The sequence below is a fragment of the Hydra viridissima genome, unplaced genomic scaffold (assembly GCF_058129835.1).
Source record: "Hydra viridissima isolate aposymbiotic clone 2 unplaced genomic scaffold, HvirCarnegie_v1 scaffold_7, whole genome shotgun sequence".
In the NCBI taxonomy this organism is placed as follows: Eukaryota; Metazoa; Cnidaria; class Hydrozoa; order Anthoathecata; family Hydridae; genus Hydra; species Hydra viridissima.
In genome coordinates this window covers 16,166,097-16,186,398 of record NW_028324306.1, presented here as the reverse complement: position 1 = coordinate 16,186,398, position 20,302 = coordinate 16,166,097, and the positions used below count along the sequence as shown (strand labels likewise).

At 28.1% G+C, this 20,302-nt stretch overlaps 3 protein-coding genes across 6 annotated transcripts; all 3 read right to left on the bottom strand.

Moving 5' to 3' along the window:
* Positions 1-8: 8 nt before the first annotated feature.
* LOC145183924 (MAP kinase-activated protein kinase 5-like) lies at positions 9-6,664 on the bottom strand. The gene is made up of 14 exons (XM_090092163.1): positions 6,374-6,664; positions 6,214-6,287; positions 5,802-5,877; positions 4,834-4,931; positions 3,710-3,818; positions 3,510-3,599; positions 3,339-3,434; positions 3,089-3,169; positions 2,756-2,943; positions 2,306-2,426; positions 1,885-2,021; positions 1,632-1,753; positions 1,328-1,435; positions 9-1,192 (listed from the first exon to the last, which is right to left on the bottom strand). The coding sequence occupies exons 1-14, from the start codon at positions 6,398-6,400 to the stop codon at positions 1,095-1,097; spliced, it is 1,425 nt and encodes a 474-aa protein (XP_089948289.1). The 5' UTR covers positions 6,401-6,664; the 3' UTR covers positions 9-1,094.
* Positions 6,665-6,956: 292 nt separating this feature from the next.
* LOC145183925 (glutathione S-transferase theta-3-like) lies at positions 6,957-11,736 on the bottom strand. 2 transcript variants are annotated; one of them, XM_090092162.1, is made up of 5 exons: positions 11,559-11,736; positions 11,359-11,446; positions 11,061-11,211; positions 8,964-9,156; positions 6,957-8,324 (listed from the first exon to the last, which is right to left on the bottom strand). In XM_090092162.1, exons 1-5 carry the CDS (start codon positions 11,668-11,670, stop codon positions 8,314-8,316), a joined length of 555 nt encoding a protein of 184 aa, XP_089948288.1. In that variant the 5' UTR covers positions 11,671-11,736; the 3' UTR covers positions 6,957-8,313. The 2 variants fall into 2 exon arrangements, with proteins under 2 accessions (XP_089948288.1, XP_089948286.1); XM_090092160.1 differs by having other exon boundaries at positions 8,980-9,156.
* LOC149886364 (A-kinase anchor protein 10, mitochondrial-like) lies at positions 11,590-20,219 on the bottom strand. 3 transcript variants are annotated; one of them, XM_090092158.1, is made up of 15 exons: positions 19,969-20,219; positions 19,532-19,764; positions 19,236-19,314; positions 18,785-18,849; positions 18,200-18,692; positions 17,993-18,091; positions 16,086-16,167; positions 15,880-16,003; positions 14,348-14,490; positions 14,102-14,246; positions 13,761-13,990; positions 13,244-13,326; positions 13,068-13,120; positions 12,337-12,462; positions 11,590-11,699 (listed from the first exon to the last, which is right to left on the bottom strand). In XM_090092158.1, the coding sequence occupies exons 3-14, from the start codon at positions 19,303-19,305 to the stop codon at positions 12,355-12,357; spliced, it is 1,695 nt and encodes a 564-aa protein (XP_089948284.1). In that variant the 5' UTR covers positions 19,306-19,314; positions 19,532-19,764; positions 19,969-20,219; the 3' UTR covers positions 11,590-11,699; positions 12,337-12,354. The 3 variants fall into 3 exon arrangements, with proteins under 3 accessions (XP_089948284.1, XP_089948285.1, XP_089948283.1); XM_090092159.1 differs by lacking the exon at positions 11,590-11,699 and having other exon boundaries at positions 12,296-12,462; positions 18,181-18,692; positions 19,969-20,156; XM_090092157.1 differs by lacking the exon at positions 11,590-11,699 and having other exon boundaries at positions 12,299-12,462.
* Positions 20,220-20,302: the final 83 nt, after the last annotated feature.

Genomic DNA, 20,302 nt, shown 5'->3' with positions numbered 1-20,302 from the left:
TTTAGTAATAACTGACAATAAAATTTGTTAGCTACAATTAGTGCTTTGATTTTGACAACTTAAAAAATGCAAAATAATATTCACACACACAAAACCTGCTATTAGCACTTGCCATAGCATTTAAATGTGATAGTCTGATAGTCAACAAAATGCATAGAAATTACATATAAAACAAGACTTGATCACCTGCATTATTTACATTACCAAAAAGAAAGAATATCTAACAATTGTTTTCATGAAACCTTTAAAAAAACAGCGTCAACATAAAGCACACTTTACAAAGAAAGTGTCAAGAACAATTGACAAAAGATTGATGATGATAAAGACATTGTACAACAATCAAGTTTCTGAATATTAAATTTACTGACCCAAAAAGAGTACAAAATATAAGTTAAAATAAACCAACTTTGGTAACAGCACATCACTGAACAGGTTGTTAAACAGCGGAAATGTAATAGTCATGTTTAGCTTCTAGAGAACCCAACCAAGTTGCATAAATTTCAGATGTGTCATACAACAAAAGTAAAAAGCAAGAAAAATGCCTACAAAAATCTTTATAAAAATCCAATAAATAAATAGGGTTAAATTATAACTGTTAAATTCAAAGTTTTATGCATATTCACATATGCAAATGTATATTCTAGTAAGACCTCACATTTACAAGTACTCGAATATAAGAGGACAAGAGGAAACTTCTAATTTTGCTACATAATCGAAATTTACGGCTTTATACCAAATTCACAACCTTTTAAACAAATTTATCATTTCTTTCTTTCATGATGCTTTAGAGAAATTGGTTGATCAAACCTTTTCAGTTTGATGTTGCATATTTTAATGCTTTTAGTTGGTGGTGCTTGATGAGATTTTAAAAACTGACAGTGCTTGATTTAAACTATTCTTTTCTCAACTTGATAAAGTTTTTTTTCTCTTAATTTATTGGTGCATTCTAAAGCTTTTATTCCTGAAATATCAATCAAGTTCTTGGATGAACCTTCAAACATTAAAATGTTCCACATGTGTCAAGCGTGTTTCAGTTTTACGGTGCTCAGCTTTCTCCTCAGAACCTGACTGGTGTCCTTTTAAACTTTCTAGTCTCAGCTTAATGGTGTTTGATGAAACTTGAAACTTATTAATATATCGCTTAAGTTTTTTGCCAGTCTTGTTTTATTGACTTGGTGTGAATATTCGGTACCTGAGAAAGAAACATTTCGGTATTGAGATGATCAGAATAAAAAATTGAAAAAGAACTTTTTGTAGTTAAACTCCAAATTCCAAACTTCCCAAGAGCAAAATTTTTTGAACTTAAACCCTACTAAATTTTACTTACCGTTCCAACTTTCGTTGCTCAAAACGTCACTTAACTTTTTTGAACCAACATTATGCTTTAAAACTTCGTGCGTCAACACACAAAGAAATTCCTCAAATGTTGGACTGTCTAAAAACATAAACTTTCACTTAAAAAAAAAGAAAAAGAAAAAGAAAAAGAAAAAGAAAAAGAAAAAGAATTTCATGATGGCAAGCACCGCAAGTAAAAACTCTTTAACAAATTTTTTTACTTCCTGCTTCTGTTGTAGTTGGAAAACAATTTTTGAAGGTTTTACAAAGAAAAAATATTGAAACTAACATTAGACCTATTTTATCCAAGGGTGGCATATACAAAAAAGCCACCATGTCTCTTAATGCTTTTATTCCAGAAGTTTCAATTGGTACAAAGTTCTTCTGTTCATTGATATTTGACAGGACTTGACTATTTCTTGAAAAAAAAAAAAAAAAAAAAAAACTTCTTTGTTAGATGTAACTTTAAAGCAAAACTTGCACAAATATAAAACTACACTCACAAAAACAAAAACTAAATGCACAAATATCTTTTAAAAAAAAACTTACAATTCTTGGGCTTTTCGTCTTTTAAGTATAATGGGATTCTTTTCTATAGCAGTTGGTTTTAATAACAAATCATTATCAGGAACTCTTAGATCAGCAAGCATAGCAGAATGAGCATTCACCACTTTCTCAAAACTATCCTAAAATATAAAAACATCAGATGGAAAATCTCAAAAAAAAACACTTCAATAAAAAAAAAAAATCTTACTCAAATTTGCATAAAGCAACAAAGTTAAATGTTTTAGAATGACACGAAAGATGACATAAAAGGTGACACAAAAGATGACATGAAAGTAAAATGTAAAACCAGAGTACATATAATAGATAAGTAGGGGGCGTTCCTGGGTGTTTCCATTAAAAATGCAATTATAAAATTGTTATTTTGAACTTGTTGAATAATTAAAAAGAAAACAAAAAGACTTACTTCTAACATTAGTTTTTGTGGTGATTGCAGAACTGTAGCAAGATTTGTTCCAGCATTTAACCATGGATGATTTATAAGCTCATGAACAGTCATTCGATCATTTGCTTCAATCACCAACATCCTAACCACAAAAAAAAAAAAAAAAATGTAAATTTGGCTCACATCAAAAAAGAAATAACTGTATTTGAAGGATCAAACGATTGTCAAAAATGCCTAAAAAACTGTGATGTGCTTTATAGTCTTTATCACCATCATCAGTTGAAGCACGTTTATTATTATTATTGTTATTACACATACTAAGTTGAGAATGTTATTGAGTGATAAAATGATTGACATGTTTTTTTGCATTCTAACTTGAAACTTTAGTTTGAAAGTTGAATTTGGTCTGAGACAAAATAGAAACCTATTCTCTATTAATACTTGAAAATTTCAATAACAAAATATAAAAACCTTTTAATGACATCCTTTGCAAGGTCAGATATTTTGGACCATTCAGGTGCAGGAAAATCATAATCTCCTTCCATTATCCTTCGCTTCATTCCTTGTGACAACTGCTTCCGTGGATTCTCTGAGTAAAACGGAGGGTACCCACACAACATTATATAAATGATCACACCAAGACTCCAAATGTCACAACTCTAGTAACAAGATAACAAGCTTAAAGTTTGTTGTTTAAAGGTTATCTTTAAATTTTTGAAGCAGCTTTCGAAAAACGTTTTAACATAAAAAATTGAAAATTTTAGCATCTTCATTTAATAAAATAAAATTTAAAAAGAAAAAAACCTTGTTATAAGTGTATGGCTCACTTCCACTAGGTATGTTCCCCATCTTTTGAGCTCGATGAAACCTTTGGGCTTCAAGGACCTAATAAAAACAAATTATAGTAATTATACAAATCAAGGCTAGAATAAAAAGACCTCAGTCTTTTCTAATTTATCTTTATTTCAGCAACTATCTTGCTCTCATCATATTCAGATGCAATCATAAGAAATCTAAAAGCATAATCAAAAGGTTGTCTAAAAGATTTTCTGACCTGAGGGGAAACATAATATGGAGTAAATTGAGGGGTAACAAGGTTTCCTTTATCAATCTTTGCAAAACCAAAATCTGTAAGCTTTACAACAATATTCTAAATACAAAACATTATTGTCATTGATGCTGTCATCAACATTACCATCATAAAGAGCAAAAAACTGGTACTCACATCGCTGTTATCTTTAATAAGCAAGTTTTCAGGTTTTAAGTCTCTATGAGCAATGTTTAGTGAATGAATGTGAAAAATTGCTGATGCAACCTAAAATTAAAACAACTTTTATTGATTGCATATAAAAAGTGGGTTTTCATTTACTATAATAAACATTTGCATACATTACAAATAATTTCACACAAAATACAATCACTAACTTGTTTAGTAATTTCGCTTGCTTCTTTTTCTGTAAAACTTATCTTTTTACGAATCTGGTCAAATAACTCTCCTCCTTCCATGAGTTCCAACACCATTATTAAGTATTTTCTAGAAAAAAAAAAAAAAAAAAAGAGAAGAATCAAAATATTTTTTTTGAATATACAGGGTGTTTGAAAAAGTAACGCACAATTTTAACATAAGCTAGCAAAAAGAAAAAATAATCAAACTACAGTAAATTTTATTTCAAAAACACAACTAAATTAGGAATATTTTTTGCAGTATATAGTAGATGCTGGAGATGGCCTCCATTATCTTGCACAAAAGTTTCCAAACAGGCCATCAAATTGTTGATAGCTGTAGCTATTTTTTCTTGTGAAATGTTTGGAATTGCTTGCTCAATGCAATTAACAAATTCTTCTTTAGATTTGGGTTGCTTGCAACTCCCTAGAGCCAGTAATCACATGGATTAAGGTCTGGGGAACAAGGAGGCCAGAATTGTTTGAAATGTCTGCCAATAACTTGATTTTCACCTAACTGATTGAGAAGAAATTGTTTGACACAATAAAAAATGTGGGGTGGTACGCCATCCTGCATGCATGAAAATAACTGAAGGCACTTTCTAGTTTTTTCTCAATTCTGGTAAAGTTGTTCTTTCAGCATAGCAAGATATCATTCACTGTTGGCGGAGTCATTAAAGAAAAATGGGTGGACATTAAATATCTTGGGAACAGCCTAAAGATGGGTGACCTGATTTCTGCTGGTCGAGAACACTGCCTGTTTCTTTGAACTTACCAACTAATCTTTTGATGCTGTGTGTGGTAAATGGGTCTTTTATTAAACCACATGATTGTTTGAAGTTTTATAGTGCTGCTATTGCACTTTTACCCCACTTCCATAATAGCATTTGATGATGAAAATTCTGTCTTCCATGGAAATATTGTTCATGACTGTATTCTCAAAAATAGCAATCTACAACACATTCCTTCCTTACATATGTTTAGAAAAAGGACATTGTAGAAATATTCTCATTGACTAATTAGTAACAGAAAAATGAAATTGTGCGTTACGTGTTTGAACACCCTATATTATAACAAACTATTTACAAACAAGCTATCAAATTTACTTTGAGTGAAGTTCACCAGGTAGGTTCATATCATTTTGATAAACATCAATACAAGAAACAATGTGAGGATGATTGCGACATCTCCAATGAAGATCAACCTAGAAAGAGACCAATAATATTTAATAACAAACCAGAGATATATGTGCAATTCTTAAGTGACAACTCATGATTGTTACAGTAACTAGGGGATATATATATGTATATGATTATATTATCATAGTACAGTATTTTTAAATAAATATATATGCAGATATTACATCTAAATAGTTTATATTTTTTGATTGTGTTCTTGGTTAATGTAAAAATTTGCAACCCGTCTCAAATTTTCGTATTATCTAATTGTAACTTTGCATTTGAGCCATGGACACAGTGACATGACAATTTGGCATTGTTACAATTTTGTATGAACACAATGTTTTGCTTGTGCATCAAACTACATCCAGTGGAGAATAAATATTAATAAATATTATACAGTAAATAATAAATATATTCACTTCTCAAATTTTCAGTTAGTAAAGTATATATGATCAGAGAATGTGAAAAAAACTTTCATACAAAAGTATAAATTATTTTCTGTTAAAAACACTCAGAATATACTTTAATCTAAAAGTGAAATATGAATGTGTGTATAAATAAAATAATAACCAAAATATATTATGTATATCCTCCAAAATGCAAAGTTCCCAAAAAAATTTTTCAAAAAAAAACAGATTTATCATGGTATCATTCACATGTTTTTTATTATTGCAACAAAATAAAAATGAATTTGGTGACATTCTTTTCCTTTAAAAATATAATCTGCATTGGATTCAACAAACAACCTCTAATTTAGTTTCACTATTTGTTTGATAGCCTTGAATATTACCCCAATTCAAACAAATTATGTAAATTTTATGCCACTCATTTAACCAAGGAAACACTGATAATTCTTAATGATAGTGAAATATTTAATAATATTAAAACCATACTTCTATTCTGGATTTGGGACGATCAATCAAGCACTTAAATGCAAACTTTTCGTTTGTACTTCGACTTTGACAGATTCTAAACAAAAGAAATATCCATGTGTTAAAAGTTAAAGGTTTATATGAAAAACTTAAATGCTAAAAAGTTAAAACACACATTCTGTTAGTCACTCAATAGAAATATACACATTAGATAATCTATTAGCTATTTATTTGAACCTCATTTGCTATTTTACCAGAATAACTGCTAATTAAAGTATGATTATAAGAGATGAACTTGGAAAAACTTTTATAAGACTTTTGTGATGATACAGACTTTAAACAGAAAAAATTATTTTGAAAACTTTTTGAATTTTTAAAGAATATCTGGTAGTGTATACTTAAGTACTGAAATCTCATTATCATCATTTTTCACCTGACAGGTCCACTAATCCCAGATCCTAGCTTCTTGTTCCAATAAATAATGTAGTCAGTTTCAAACGGAGTTGTCTAAAAAAAACTAAAATTGTTGTAAATAGCACAATTTTTTAAATTTATCACTATTATCCAATAATCAGTCATAAATCTATAAAAACCTTAATCTGCAATTCTTCATGCGCCATCTTGCATGCAACAATTTAACAAATGCTTTAATTTCACTCCAGTAGTCTTTTCAGAAGATAATTTTAAGGTGATTCACTCTCAGTAAGTATGTCTTTTTTACTAGGTGGCTTATTCGCAGTAAATTTAATTTTACAATGAATAATGTTCTCAGCAAATACAAATTTAAAGTGATCTTCTATTTTCAGCAACAACTTCACTGCTCAAAGCATTTTAATGTTAAGATTGTCTTTTTTTTTTTTCTAAAACATTGTAACACATGAACTGAAAAATACGATATAAGTGATGTGGTTACACATATCAGTGTTGTTACAAGATACAAAAACCAAAAAATGTAATGTAAAAGTGATGTGGTCACACACACACACATGTTAGTGTTGTTACAAGAAACAAAAACCAAAAAATGTAATGTAAAAGTGATGTGGTCACACACACACACACACACACACATGTTAGTGTTGTTACAAGAAACAAAAATTTGAAAATATAATGTATAAGTGGCGTTGTCACACACAAACATACACACTAGTGTTGTAACAATAAAGAAAATCTTAAAAATACAATTCATAAGCAGTGTTGTTAAAATAAAGAAAAATTTAAAAATACAATTCATAAGCAGTGTTGTTACTAAATTACTAAATAATTCTTTTGTTTTTATAAATTAAATGAACTATATTTATTACAATACTGGAACTAAAAACTCAAAAATAGTTTACACTTTTATCATAAATATACTGTGATATTTTACCAGTTAATGGTAAATTAAAGGCAATAAAAAGTAGATTTAGTAAATGTTAACAAAACAGCAGACATAAATTACATAACTCTGTCCTAAGGCTAGAATACACTATTTAAACAGATTGCATATAAAGTTGAGGGAATCTTAAATAGATAGAAATTAATATATTTAAAAAGACCAATTATGTTGTTTTCACTCGTATATAATATGGTTTCTAATATTGATGACAGCATTTGATGCTTTTTATAACTAAATGCGTATAACATCAGCATGCTTCTTGAATTGCAGTTCAAAACGTTTTTAAATGCAGGAGATTTTTACCCACTAGTTCTATCTATTTCTTAACTCAGTGTTAAGAACTAGTGAAGATGATGGTGAAAACACATTAATTTTATAAAACAATCTAATTATCTTGCAATGAGCTATCCATGTTGAAAAGTATAAAAATTTAAGCATTTCTGTTTAAATGAATGTTGGAGTCAGATGAAAAGTAGGCCATTTAAACTGATAAAATGTATTTCAGATTCTATAGAATTTGCACTCAAACTTATTGCTGATAATAGCTGCCATTAGTTGCTCTATTTGTTGAACTGATTGTTGATAATAGCTCGAAAGATATCATGGTAATGCAGTAGTTGATACCTTTATGGTAATAAATCAGAGTAATTGTTACCATATTTCAACACAATGATCTGGTAATAGTTAGCATGTTCTATTCTGGCCTGTTGTAGTTGTAATGTTGATAATATTTTGTACATTCTGGACTTGCTTGTCTTGCTGGTTGCAGTTTTATCAATCATTTATTAGATTATCAATTTTTCAGTATAAAAAAAGATTGAGACATTTTTTTTTTTTATATTACACTAAAATCAAAAAGACTAACACAAAATTAGACTTTACACAAGTTTTTAAAAAGTACATTTTAGACACAAAAATTACTAAATAATTGTAAAACAGCACTGTAAAAATATGAATCTTAAGAAATAAATTAAGAAATAAAGTGTCTTGAAAAAAATTTCCACATAAAAAAGTAAAACTTTACAACATTAAAGTTTGGACTGAAGCATGGTTTTGAATTTCGAATGGATTTTATGGACATCAGAATAATGTGGCTGCGTTATCTCTTTACATCGATTTATCCAATCTTTGACTTTAGTTGATAATAATGGAGACTTTTCACCCATCAGCTAAATTTAAAAACAAACACACGTCTACAAAAGAGAACAAAGAAGAAAAGCAGCAAGTCAGAGGTGAGTTAAAAGAGGTTTTAAATTCAGGAAAATTTTGCGCAAAACAAAAGATAACAGTTCTGTTAAACTTGATATTCTTGTTGTGCACTTTTGTTGTACACTGGCTTTTTGTTGTGCACTGGCTTTTGTTGTGCAATTATTGGATGTTTTAGTGTAACTTAATTTCCTTATGACACTTATGATCATAGATTTGTATATATTGAAGGAGAAACTATGTATGTTCTTTAGGAATATAACTTAGTCTTGTAAGAAATGAAGTACAAAAAAAAAAAGAAAAGGAAATTTTGTTTTTGAGAACATTTCAGGATCAGAGGCTCTCAAGAAAGAAACTGAAGTTAGTTCCGTATTTTTAGCTGATAAAATTTTTTTTAAAAAAAAAGTGGTCGGAAAAAAAAGAATGAGTGGAATCTTTTAAACAAATGATAATATGATAGTTGTGATGAAAGGGCAGGGAGGGGTCATAATAAAATGCAGTTGAAATAAATTTTTAAAAAAATGTATCCAGCTAAAACTTGGCAAATTAAAAATTAAATAGTTAATCAAACAATAAATTATCAAAAAACATGCATGACTAACTAAAAAGTTTAGAAACCTCCAATTGTGAAAACTCAGTCAACGCCAAAAGATCAGCAATAGATATTTCATTACTTGATATATACGGAGTATTCTTTAAGAAATATGTATCAAACATATCAACACATTTTTGAAAAAGATTAAATTCAGAAGTAACATCTGAAGGGGGCTGACCAGTCATCATAGGCTTTAGAAGCTAAAATATTAAATGTAACTGATGCTATAACAAATGTAACAAAAAATTTGATCTCTTATTAAGAGTGCTAAATTAGGAGGACAATTCTAGAGACTATATATATATGTATATATATATATATATATATATATATATACATATATATATATATATATATATATATATATATATATATATATATATATACATATATATATATATATATATATATGTATATATATATATGCACACACATGCATATACATGTACATATATGTATATATATGTGTATATATACATACATACTACATACATATATATACATATGCATGCATGCATGTATGTATGTATGTATGTATGTATGTATGTATGTATGTATGTATGTATGTATGTATGTATGTATGTATGTATGTATGTATGTATGTATGTGTATATACACACACACACATGTAATTAGTAATGAGATTGTATAATCTCATTAACCCTAGTTGGTGTTGAGATTAAGACATGTACTAGAAAAAATCTGCGCGGATATTATAAAGGATATTTATTTAACTATTGTATTTTGATATTAAATGTCATATATAGTTTGAAAGTAGATATATTAATATTTTTAAATTTCACTTAAGAAAGTTTGTGAAATTTTGTACATGAGAATGCACGCACTTTGCGTTTTACACTTGACATCAGCTTTTGCACAGTCTTCGGCTGGACTTTCTTGGTAGCTCTAATGCATTTATTTTTGAAGTCTTTAATGTTTTTGGCTTCTTTTACATTGAACCTTAGTTTTCTTTTGACAAGAGCCCAATATCTTTCAATAGGACGTAGCTCGGGACAATTTGGTGGATTGCAGTGTTTTTCAACAAAATCTACTTTATGTTCTATAAGCCAGTTTAAAGTTGTCCCAGAGTATTGAAATGATGCTAAATCGGGCCAAAATAACGGGTTACCCATGTGTCTTTAAAAATGGCAAAAGACATTTCTAGAAGCATTCTTTTATGTATATTTTGCTGTTAATTGTTCCCGTAGTCACAAAACAAGAGCTTCTTTCACCAAATTCACAAATTACTTGCCAAACTAAGAATTTTTTAGCAAACTTTTGCATTCTAATGTATTTATTATTGGAATTCAGTTTCTTGCAATTAATTGCTGAATAATATTGGTGTCCTGGAAGAGATCAAAAATGCAGCACAATAAGTTTCATCGCCAATAATCAAACAAGATTTTTTAGCACATAATTCTTTATAGACCAGCTTTGAACATCAAACTACAACATTTTCTTGCTTTTCTTCTCTCGACAAGGAACTTTTTTCTTTTTATAAGATTCCCAGCCACAATTTCTTTTTACTCTTTGTATAGTGGAAGCACTTGTCTTAAATTTATTCATTAAAGTTTGAACAGAAATCTCCGGTTTTCTGTCTAAGGCATCTTTCACTTTTTTACCAAGATCTTGTCTAACAAAACATTTTTTTCTTCTACTTCCTGATTTTCTTTTGATTGTACCAGTGTCCTTAAATTGTTTCAAAACACTCTGCACTGTTCTCAAAGCAATCTGCAGCTCTTTAGAAATTGTTTTGTTTGATGCACCAGGATTTTCAATAAGAAAAAGCAAAATTTTCTCTTGCTTCATATCTTGCTTTGATGACGCTTCAATTAAAACTAATTATTTTAATAACAGAGTTGTTTAAAATTTGAATAACATTTTAAAACAATTAGCTATTTAAAGTGATGCACAGTTTCTGTAAACACCATATCAGAACACGTGCAGATTTTTTCTGGTACTTGTCTTATATGTTTTTTCACTAGATTATATGTTCAGATTATATGTTGTTTCATTACTGCCTGTGTGTTGATGATGAACTAAAAATTATTTGGTTAAAAAATATCATAAATATTATTATTAAAGATGACATTCAATAAAATACTGATTTAAAAACAATGCCAGATGCACTATTCCTCAAATTTAAATGATGCCACGATAAATATTCATCAACTTTGCTTCTTTGCTGCTGATTTTTAGGATACCAATGGTTATCAACTGCTCTTGTTTCACATAAGTATTTCAGAATAGCACCACTAAAGAATTTTGTCAGATTATCAAATAATAAATTTGCGAACTATCAAATACAAAGCTAAATTTTTGATAATATATCTTATTTAATAATTATGACGAAAGTTGAGAAAGTTGTGTGCAAGAAAGGAATCCAAACAATCAAAATTTACCTTTCCATTAAGAAAAAATCACCATCTTGCATTGCTGGCACTTTTTGTGAAGGTGAGATAGATTTGTATTCCGGTCTCCGTGTACCACCTACAAAAGTTGAAAGAGGAATATTAATTACATATTTATTGAAACTCTGTAATTCAAGTACTTTGATTGTGTAATACAAAAAACCTAATGTGTTATAGTAAATGAAAGGAACCTTTTGCAATATCAATAACAACAGGTGTATAGGGAATATCAGCACATTTCAAAAGCAAAAGCACAGATCGTGAAGGCTGTGACATTGCATCATAAAATATTTTTAATGACATCTTTCAGTAAAAACCAATGCTGGAAATTTCTATAAAAATATACTTTGTTAAAAGTGCGGTTTTCACCTGCTTCTTCATGTAAGTATGTAATCAATTAACAAAACAATCTGTAACACAACAATTAACAAAGTTATCAGAAAACATAATATTATAATAACTTTGATTGCATCATAATTAAGATGATAATCCTTAACCAAAATAGCTGGATAACACACATACATAAATAAAACAAGATTGTGTTTGTAACAACAATTGCATTACTACTACTGCTAATAATAATAATTAACATTTACTTCTGCATATCATTTTTTTTGATTTTTGGCTAAAAATATTAACAACATAAAAAAATATATATTAAAATATTTACAAAAAAAAAACCTTTAAAAAGAAACAACATCAACAACAACAATTACAGATTCCAGATGGAAAAACTTCAATAATTAATAACTCTTATAATCTGCACATTTGTTCAAAACAGCATGTTTTTATAAATTCTGTAAAAAAAAAAAAAAGAAAAAAAAAAAGAAAAAAAGGAAAAATAAACTTTAAAAAAATAATCTTTTCCAAATAATTTTATGAGAAGAACTCCATTCTGAAAATTTTTTTAACAAGAAAACTTTTTTAAAATTTATTTTTTCTTTAGAGAACATAAAAAAGTATAAATACATCGAAAAAAGAAATTTCTCAAAAACTATGACTGATGTCGCCATGAGTGAACTCCCCAACTTGTGTCTGCCTCTGGATATCTGAAATGATCTTTTTTGCTCTCTCTAGAGCCAAATGTTCTGTTTCCTATAGAATGATTTAAAGTTATATACAATATCAAACATTTTTCAATATTAAATCAAACTTTAAAAAAAAAGATATTGTTTCAACAGATTTTCCATCCCACATAATAAATTTCTCTTTTTCTTAGTAATAAAAAAAGTCTAACTTAACATTTTGTAGGTTTTATGTCTTAAACAATCTTCAAATGGAAAGAAATTTTTAAAAACTTGCAACACTCGAGGTTTTTATAAAGTTACAACAAGACAACAATTTGATTAGCTGTAAACACTATTTTATTTATTTATTTATTATAAAATTATTAAAAACTATTAAACTAATATAAATATAAAATTATTTTAATTGTATAAATTATTATAACTATTATATTAATTATATTATATTACAATTAATTTTATAAATTATAATAAGTATTATTACAATTATTGCAATTAAAACAAGATTATATTTTTAATTATATTTCATAAACAAAACTTCAATGAGCAAAAGACAGATTAAAAAAAAAAAAGAACAAAAAATCATAAAGTTTTTGAAAAATAAACAGAAGAGTTGCAAATATTATGCTATGTAAACTTAAATACAGCTAAATGCAAGTGAATACAAGTTTATACCTCTTTTGATTCTCCTCGGATCAGATTTTTCATAGCTTTTCCCAACTTTGAAACTTAAAAAAAAAATAAAAACTTAAAAACAAATTTTTTCATTTAAAAAATTTTCTTTTTCATAAACTGAACAAAATAAAAGGGAAACTGTTGCATTAAAAATCGAAGAAATGATCAAAATAAACCTGATGAGTTCTCTTCAGAAGATAAAGGTTCCATTGTTGAACTAAACAACCCAAATTCATTTATGTGACCAAGAGCTAATCTACTGAAAAAGTTAGCAGATTCTATCAATATATGTATTCTTGTATGTAAACATATATATAAAGGCATGCATGCATACATGCATACATGCATACATGCATACATGCATACATGCATACATGCATACATGCATACATGCATACATGCATACATGCATACATGCATACATGCATACATGCATACATGCATACATGCATACATGCATACATGCATACATGCATACATGCATACATGCATACATACATACATACATACATACATACATACATACATACATACATACATACATACATACATACATACATACATACATACATACATACATACATACATACATACATACATACATACATACATACATACATACATACATACATACATGATATTTAAATATGTAATAGAAACATACAAAGAATTTTAAAAGTTATTTGCTTCTACCTTTTGTGATGGTGAGGTTTCAAACTAGAGTCAGATAAAAAATCCTTTTCATCTAATAAATTATTTTTTGAATCAGAATGTGAGATGGCAACAAAGCTATCTTCGGTGGAAAGAGAGCTTAAACTTGAGTAACTCTTTAAATCTCCATCAAGACAGCTTCTTAATGTTTTGGTTAGATGGTCAATATACCTTTTGTAATTTTCACTGAGAAGAAATCTTGGAAGGTAAACCTTTAAAAAAAAAAGAAAAAAAAAAAAAAATTAACTTTGTCAATAAGTTAAAATTGTGATTTTGATTTTTTTTAAACTATCTGACACATTTTTTTAAAGCATCTGACACACCTCAGAAAGAGCTGTCCAAGCATATGCCATTGGTATACAAAAACAATTGCTTTGGGGGCCATCTTCACGACAAATGTTGTTTTCTAACACAATTCTTAGCTTATCGTCTTTGATCAGCTGTTTTTCACATTTCATTGAAAAATATCTGAAATAAGTAGCAATTATAAAAATGTATATTTTAAAATAAAATTACTACCATTATTACTATTAATATTATAAATTTATAGTAATATAAGTATTAAGGACCTTTCATATAAAAAAATGGCATCATTAACAACTTCATTTTTATCATAAGTAAAATTTAAAGTTTTTGAATTGACGTCATCTTCAAAGTTTTCAGCAGAAAAATGAAACTCAAGTATTGATCTTGCACCACATTGATCAAGAAACTAAAAAAATACAATATTTTTAAAATGTAAACCACAAACACCATATAAAACCATAAAAAAAAAACAAACGAAAACTGCAAAAAGCATATGAAAACCAAAGTGTATTAACTGTTTTTTTTTTTTGTTTTTTGTTTTACATTTTCAGCAGCTAAAACACTGAACAAAATTATATTTGTTCAAAAAGCCATCAATTCAACTCACAGCTGCTCATTTAGATTTAAAACTAAATCAGCAACATGCAGCTTTATTTTAATCATTGATAAAAATTTTATATTCACCATCACAGCAAATACTGTTACTACAACTGCAGTACTACAAACTATGAATGAACTTTGAAATCCATAAATATATTTCAAAACCAAACCCATTCATAAACCAAAAACATTTTGAATTATGGCTTGATATGACTTTTTCTGAACAAATCAGATAAGAAATAATAAAATGTCATACTTTGATTTATTAAAAATATGATCAGCATTAGAAACATTTTTCATTAAAGAATTATAGAATTAGAGCTTTACAGAATCTTGATTTCTTGATCTCGTCTTGATTTGAATTTTGAAGTTCTAAACTTTCTTGGGAATGAAAAGTAACATCAAATTTAATTTTTGTAATTTACACAGAGGACAGAAAGTTTGAACGAAAATCTGTTGAAATAAATTAAATGTTTAAAATTAAAATTATTTTTTAACAGTTTTAAAAAATTGAAGATATGTTTTTTCTTTTGCAATTTGTATTTTTATTTTTTATTGTTGTTATTTTGCTATTATGTTGTCATTAAATTTTTTTTTTTTTTTTTTTTTTTTTTAGGTTCAAAAGATGCTGTTATTTTCACTAGTACATCTAGCACACTCTGTGCAGATGAAAGAAAACTATGATTTTCACCAGTACATCTAGCACACTCTGTGCAGATGAAAGAAAACTATGAAAAAGTTAAACAGCTACTTGACAAAATAAATTATAGAGAAAGTCACTAGGATGTTGCCACAATGGGAGATTATATATGGTCACTGGTTATAATAAGATAAGATAAGAGAAAACTGATCATAAAAAATAAAAAAGTGCGATCAAAAATAGCAATGTCCAGCAAAACCTAAGTTCATTTTTGGACTCAGAGTCAAAAATACACATAGGAAAACAACAAAAAATGCAAATGAAGAAACTTTGTGTTGCACTCTGTAAATAGAGATTTTCCTCAAACATTTTAAACTTGAAAAAAAAAAAATAATAAAAATAAAAAAAAAACAAAAAACAAACATTAATTTTAAGATAACATAAAAATCCAGCCTAAATATCTTTTTTTTTTTTTTTTTAACCAAATCAAAAGAACAAATTGTGAAAATTGTGCAGCGGTTTTTAAGTATAAAGAAGACAAAAGATATTACAAACCTCAGTGAAGTAAAACAGAATTAAATCATTATAAAGCACATCTCTTAGGTGCAGCTTCTTCTCCTGTAGAAAGCGTAATTGATAAGCAACCATACTACTGGTCAATACAAATTCATCGTATGAACTAAAAAAAAACTTGGTTTACAAATATAAATTTTTTGTCCACTGATGTTAAAAAGGTTTATTTTATATATTAACACACTTACACTAAAAGCTGTTCAAAGATAAACTGCTGGGCATTTACAAAGCAACTTGATTCCAAGAAACCATTGTTTGTGCACACAGAAGCTGAAGTAAATAGAACAAGTATTACTATATCCTTCATATAAATTGATTAACAAAGTGATTATTACTGAATAATAAGATTCATACAGAAGAATGAAATAAGATTCATCGCAGAAGAATTAGAGAGCAATATAACATGATAAGCAAATAGAAACTCAAAAAAAAAAAAAAAAATCTTAAAAACTTAATCATTTACAATGACAAATTGAAGTATGCAAATAATCTTCAAACAAAATATTTTTAAAGAAAAATTATAAATTTTTCAAATTACACCTAATATTTAGACAAAAACTTCTAAGGACAATGCAGGGCTAATTTTAACAATCCTACCATAATTGACTGCAAACTAACTGTCCATTGTCTAATTTTTTTTTTTGATCAGAACATGTGACTTATTTGTGATTAATTTCTTTTTAGATTTATTTTTGGGAAAAAGATATGACAATTTACCACAATATTGTAACAGCAAGGGCCAGTTGTTTTTGTTTGAATGCATCAAATACTAAAAGTGTTTAGATAAAACAGAAAAAATTGTCAAGTGTTTGATTTGTTATGTTTTCATTAAGAACTTTAGAAAATCACACTCAAATACAAATAGCATTTAATTGACATTCTTGATTGCCATAAATAGGTGTGATACAAAAGAACTGCAGCAGATCATTATTCTCATACCATTATGACTCAAAATGACACAAATAATTCAACTGAATGTCTTATACTCGTTTGACTGGTTAGACTGATTGTAATGATTAATTCTTTTAAAGAGTGTCCCAAAACACTTTTTTTAAATTTCAAAGTACTCCTGTTTATTCCTATTCTATAGGCTGTAAATGATACACATTTTTTTTACAGGTTTTTGTGATGACTAGAAGTGATAAAATGTAAATACTGAGTTTTACTGATTTGTCTTTGAGCTGACTCATCCTCAATAAAAAAAACACCAGTTTTCCATTTTAAATTTACATAAGGAAAGTAGTGTATAATGACAGCTGTTAGAAAGCTTTCTTAATTTCCAATGTGCAGTTCCACTTTACACTTTCAAAAAGATGATCTAAATATTAGCTCTGTTCTTCACACAATTACAGAAGAAGTAAAGAGGTTTTTGAGAAATGCAACTGCTGGTATGGTATTTCCAAGGGATGATTATTGAATAGTCTATAATCTAGCCACCTCTTTGGAGCTAGAATACCAGATTTCAAGTTCCATTAACTTGGTGCTTTGCCATGAGGCAAGAATTTTAGCAGATACTATCTACATCCTCACCCTTTATATGACCAGAGATATCAGTAATATCTTGACAGACAAAAAGGCATTGCAACTAAAAGATCCAAGTCTACTTATTGCAGTTTGCTATGTTCCATGGATCTTGAAAAGTTTTTTAGGGTTCTAGGCTTACAATAATTTAAAAGCAATCCAGACAGCCTATACTTTGAGAAAAATCAATAAGATTGGAAATGCTTCTGAACATGGAACACCATGCCTGATCCCCAACTTTTTGTGTTGTTCTTGGGGGACGAAGAGGTCCCAGCTGAAACAAAGCAATATAAAATATAGGGCTGACATAAAATAATGGCTCAGTAAGAGCCTTAACACTGTTGATACTTTTAACCAGTCTCAGCCGCAGGAGTTTATTGTATGGATCAAAAAATATCTGTTGTTAATGATGCAGCAGAAAGGAACATTAAGTTCATTCAAGAGATGCATTCATTAAGTTGCCAGAGATAAAGATTATCTTTAAAATGTCTTTTTTGTAGTTTAAAATTTGCCTACAACAAAAAATTTGAGTACAACAAAACAGAAAAAAATAATTTAAACTTTTTACATATACCTTCAATTTTTTGGCGACATTGTTGAGGTAAATATATGTAATTTTCAGCATTCAATGAAATGTATTTATTATAAATTGAGACACCATCAACAATACAACCTGTGAAATAAATTCAAGTAATTAACATAGATTTTTAAAATTTTATGAGAAAAAAATTTAAGATTATTTTCATAAAGTTAGCATTTTACCTTTTAGTGAAAAACTTACTTCTTGCTCTAAGTCTAAATTCTTCATTTATTTTTTTAAAAGAGCATACTTGCTGAGCAGATGTCAAATCACATGGTTTTTCTACATTCAAATTTATACAAGGTTTCAAACAACCACTATTATTGCCTTCAGCTTCTTCAGGAAGCAAGCTGCATATTTGACTACTATGTGAACTTAAACTATGCCTGTGACCCAAAGAACTTTTAGTAGAAATTCTTTCAATGTCTCTTTCAGAGCTATTGCTTTCAACACTACTACTTCTGCTCCGAGAGCTTTTTGTTGATGATATTGAACTGAGGCTTTCTCGTTGACTGCGTTTATATTTACTTTCTAAAACCATTCTAAATGTCTCTGCCTCAAGCCAAAAGTCTAATAAATTTTTTTTACCGTGGTCATTAAGATAGTCTAAAAAATACCCTAACGCAACAGACTTTTTCAAAACATCAAGTAATGAAGGTGAAAGTCGAGAGGATTTACAAGATGAAGAGCGTGGCTAAAAGTAGAAAAAGCATGTATGTTGTAAAACAGTATACCTTTGTTTTTAGTTTAATATAAAATGTTTTTCAGATAATCAAAAGAAAAAACCTTTAAACATATTCCTTTTTCTTCAAGAAGTTCTTTTAAGTCAAATGTAAGAATGTTTTCATTATCTAAAAATATAACCATTTTACAATGGTTACCATTATAATAACCATAAAAATAAACTAGTGACAAATATAAACAAAGACAAGTAGCCTTCTTATTGCTACAATCATTATTGGTTACAATTTTAGCTGTTTTTTTAACTTTTTTATTTATTTTTGAGCAAGCATATATATATATATATATATATATATATATATATATATATATATATATATATATATATATATATATATATATATATATATATATATATATATATATATATATATATATATATATATATATATATACAAATACAAATAAAAAAGGCTTTATTACTTAAGAGCATTATTACTTAAGAGCATTATTACTTGTGATCAATAATGAATAATATGATAAAAAATGTACTTACACTTTTGTGCTGGTGGGGGCTTTTTTCGCATGAAACTCCAACGACTCTTTTTTGCTTCTCTATCATTCATTACTTTTACCTAAAAAAATTTTTTTATTTACATACATACATACATACATACATACATACATACATACATACATACATACATACATACATACATACATACATACATACATACATACATACATACATACATACATACATACATACATACATATATACATACCGATGTATGTATGTCTATATGTATTTATGTATCTATATCTATCTATATATGTTTACAATTAGCCTACCTGAAAACTGGAAGTTTTCTTACTGGAGAAACCCACTTGTGGTGTTCCTACAAGTGGGTTAACTGGAAGTATTTCTCGCAACTCCTAAATTTCAGGCTGCTTGTTTGTGGTTACCATAGGCTTCCGTCAAGTATTAGGAAGATGACGAGGGTTTTTACAAAAATGTTCTAAAATTTCAGTTTTTATCTCTTGAAAAGAAGATTGTAAATATAGCGTCTACACGTATATTTGGCCTAAACAAGAATATACTCCAGATATTTAGCAATGGTAGAGGAGGACATTTATTTCAAAGTTTATCATGTAAACCTTTTATACTAATTAATAATCTTTTTTTTTTGTTCTTATTTATTTCCCGGACTATTTCTTCTTATATATTAATCAGCTCTATATAATATACTATTCAGCTCTTGTATGATGAGGAAATAGTTGACACTAACCTGTTAATCATACTTTGCGTCTGTCAAACTGATTTCTTATTGGCACCAAAATCGCAACAGAAACCGAAGTTTTGTAAACGATGTAAACAACGAGCTAAAGTCCATCTCAGTTTTCGACAGTAATTGCTTAATAACGCCATGGCGTAAGTTACTGTCGCAAAACAGAAGGCGTTGTTTCAGAATAAGATGGTTAAAGATTTATTACTATTTCAACTTCTGTTGAGCCTTATACCAAGTTCACTAAGTTTGTTAACCTGATTAAATTGAGCCCAAAATATGCTTTAATCCAAGACTTCGAGTGTCACGGAAATTTAAAAAAACTTAAAAAGCGAGA

Coding starts and splice junctions, on each gene's coding strand:
- LOC145183924 (XM_090092163.1), bottom strand. CDS start 6,400: ATGGCGCATGAAGAATTGCAGATTAAG. Junction 2,944..3,088: donor AGCCATACACTTATAACAAG/GTTTTTTTCTTT, acceptor TCTTGTTACTAG/AGTTGTGACATTTGGAGTCT. Junction 2,427..2,755: donor GCAAAGGATGTCATTAAAAG/GTTTTTATATTT, acceptor TTTTGTGGTTAG/GATGTTGGTGATTGAAGCAA.
- LOC145183925 (XM_090092160.1), bottom strand. CDS start 11,670: ATGTCATTAAAAATATTTTATGATGCAATGTCACAGCCTTCACGATCT. Junction 9,157..11,060: donor CTGGCATTGTTTTTAAATCA/GTATTTTATTGA, acceptor TTAATATTTTAG/CTTCTAAAGCCTATGATGAC. Junction 8,325..8,979: donor CTGAGTTTTCACAATTGGAG/GTTTCTAAACTT, acceptor TTTTAAATTTAG/CTGATGGGTGAAAAGTCTCC.
- LOC149886364 (XM_090092158.1), bottom strand. CDS start 19,305: ATGAATGATAGAGAAGCAAAAAAGAGTCGTTGGAGTTTCATGCGAAAA. Junction 16,004..16,085: donor ATCTTTGAACAGCTTTTAGT/GTAAGTGTGTTA, acceptor GTTTTTTTTTAG/TTCATACGATGAATTTGTAT. Junction 14,491..15,879: donor TTCTGTTTTACTTCACTGAG/GTTTGTAATATC, acceptor GTATTTTTTTAG/TTTCTTGATCAATGTGGTGC.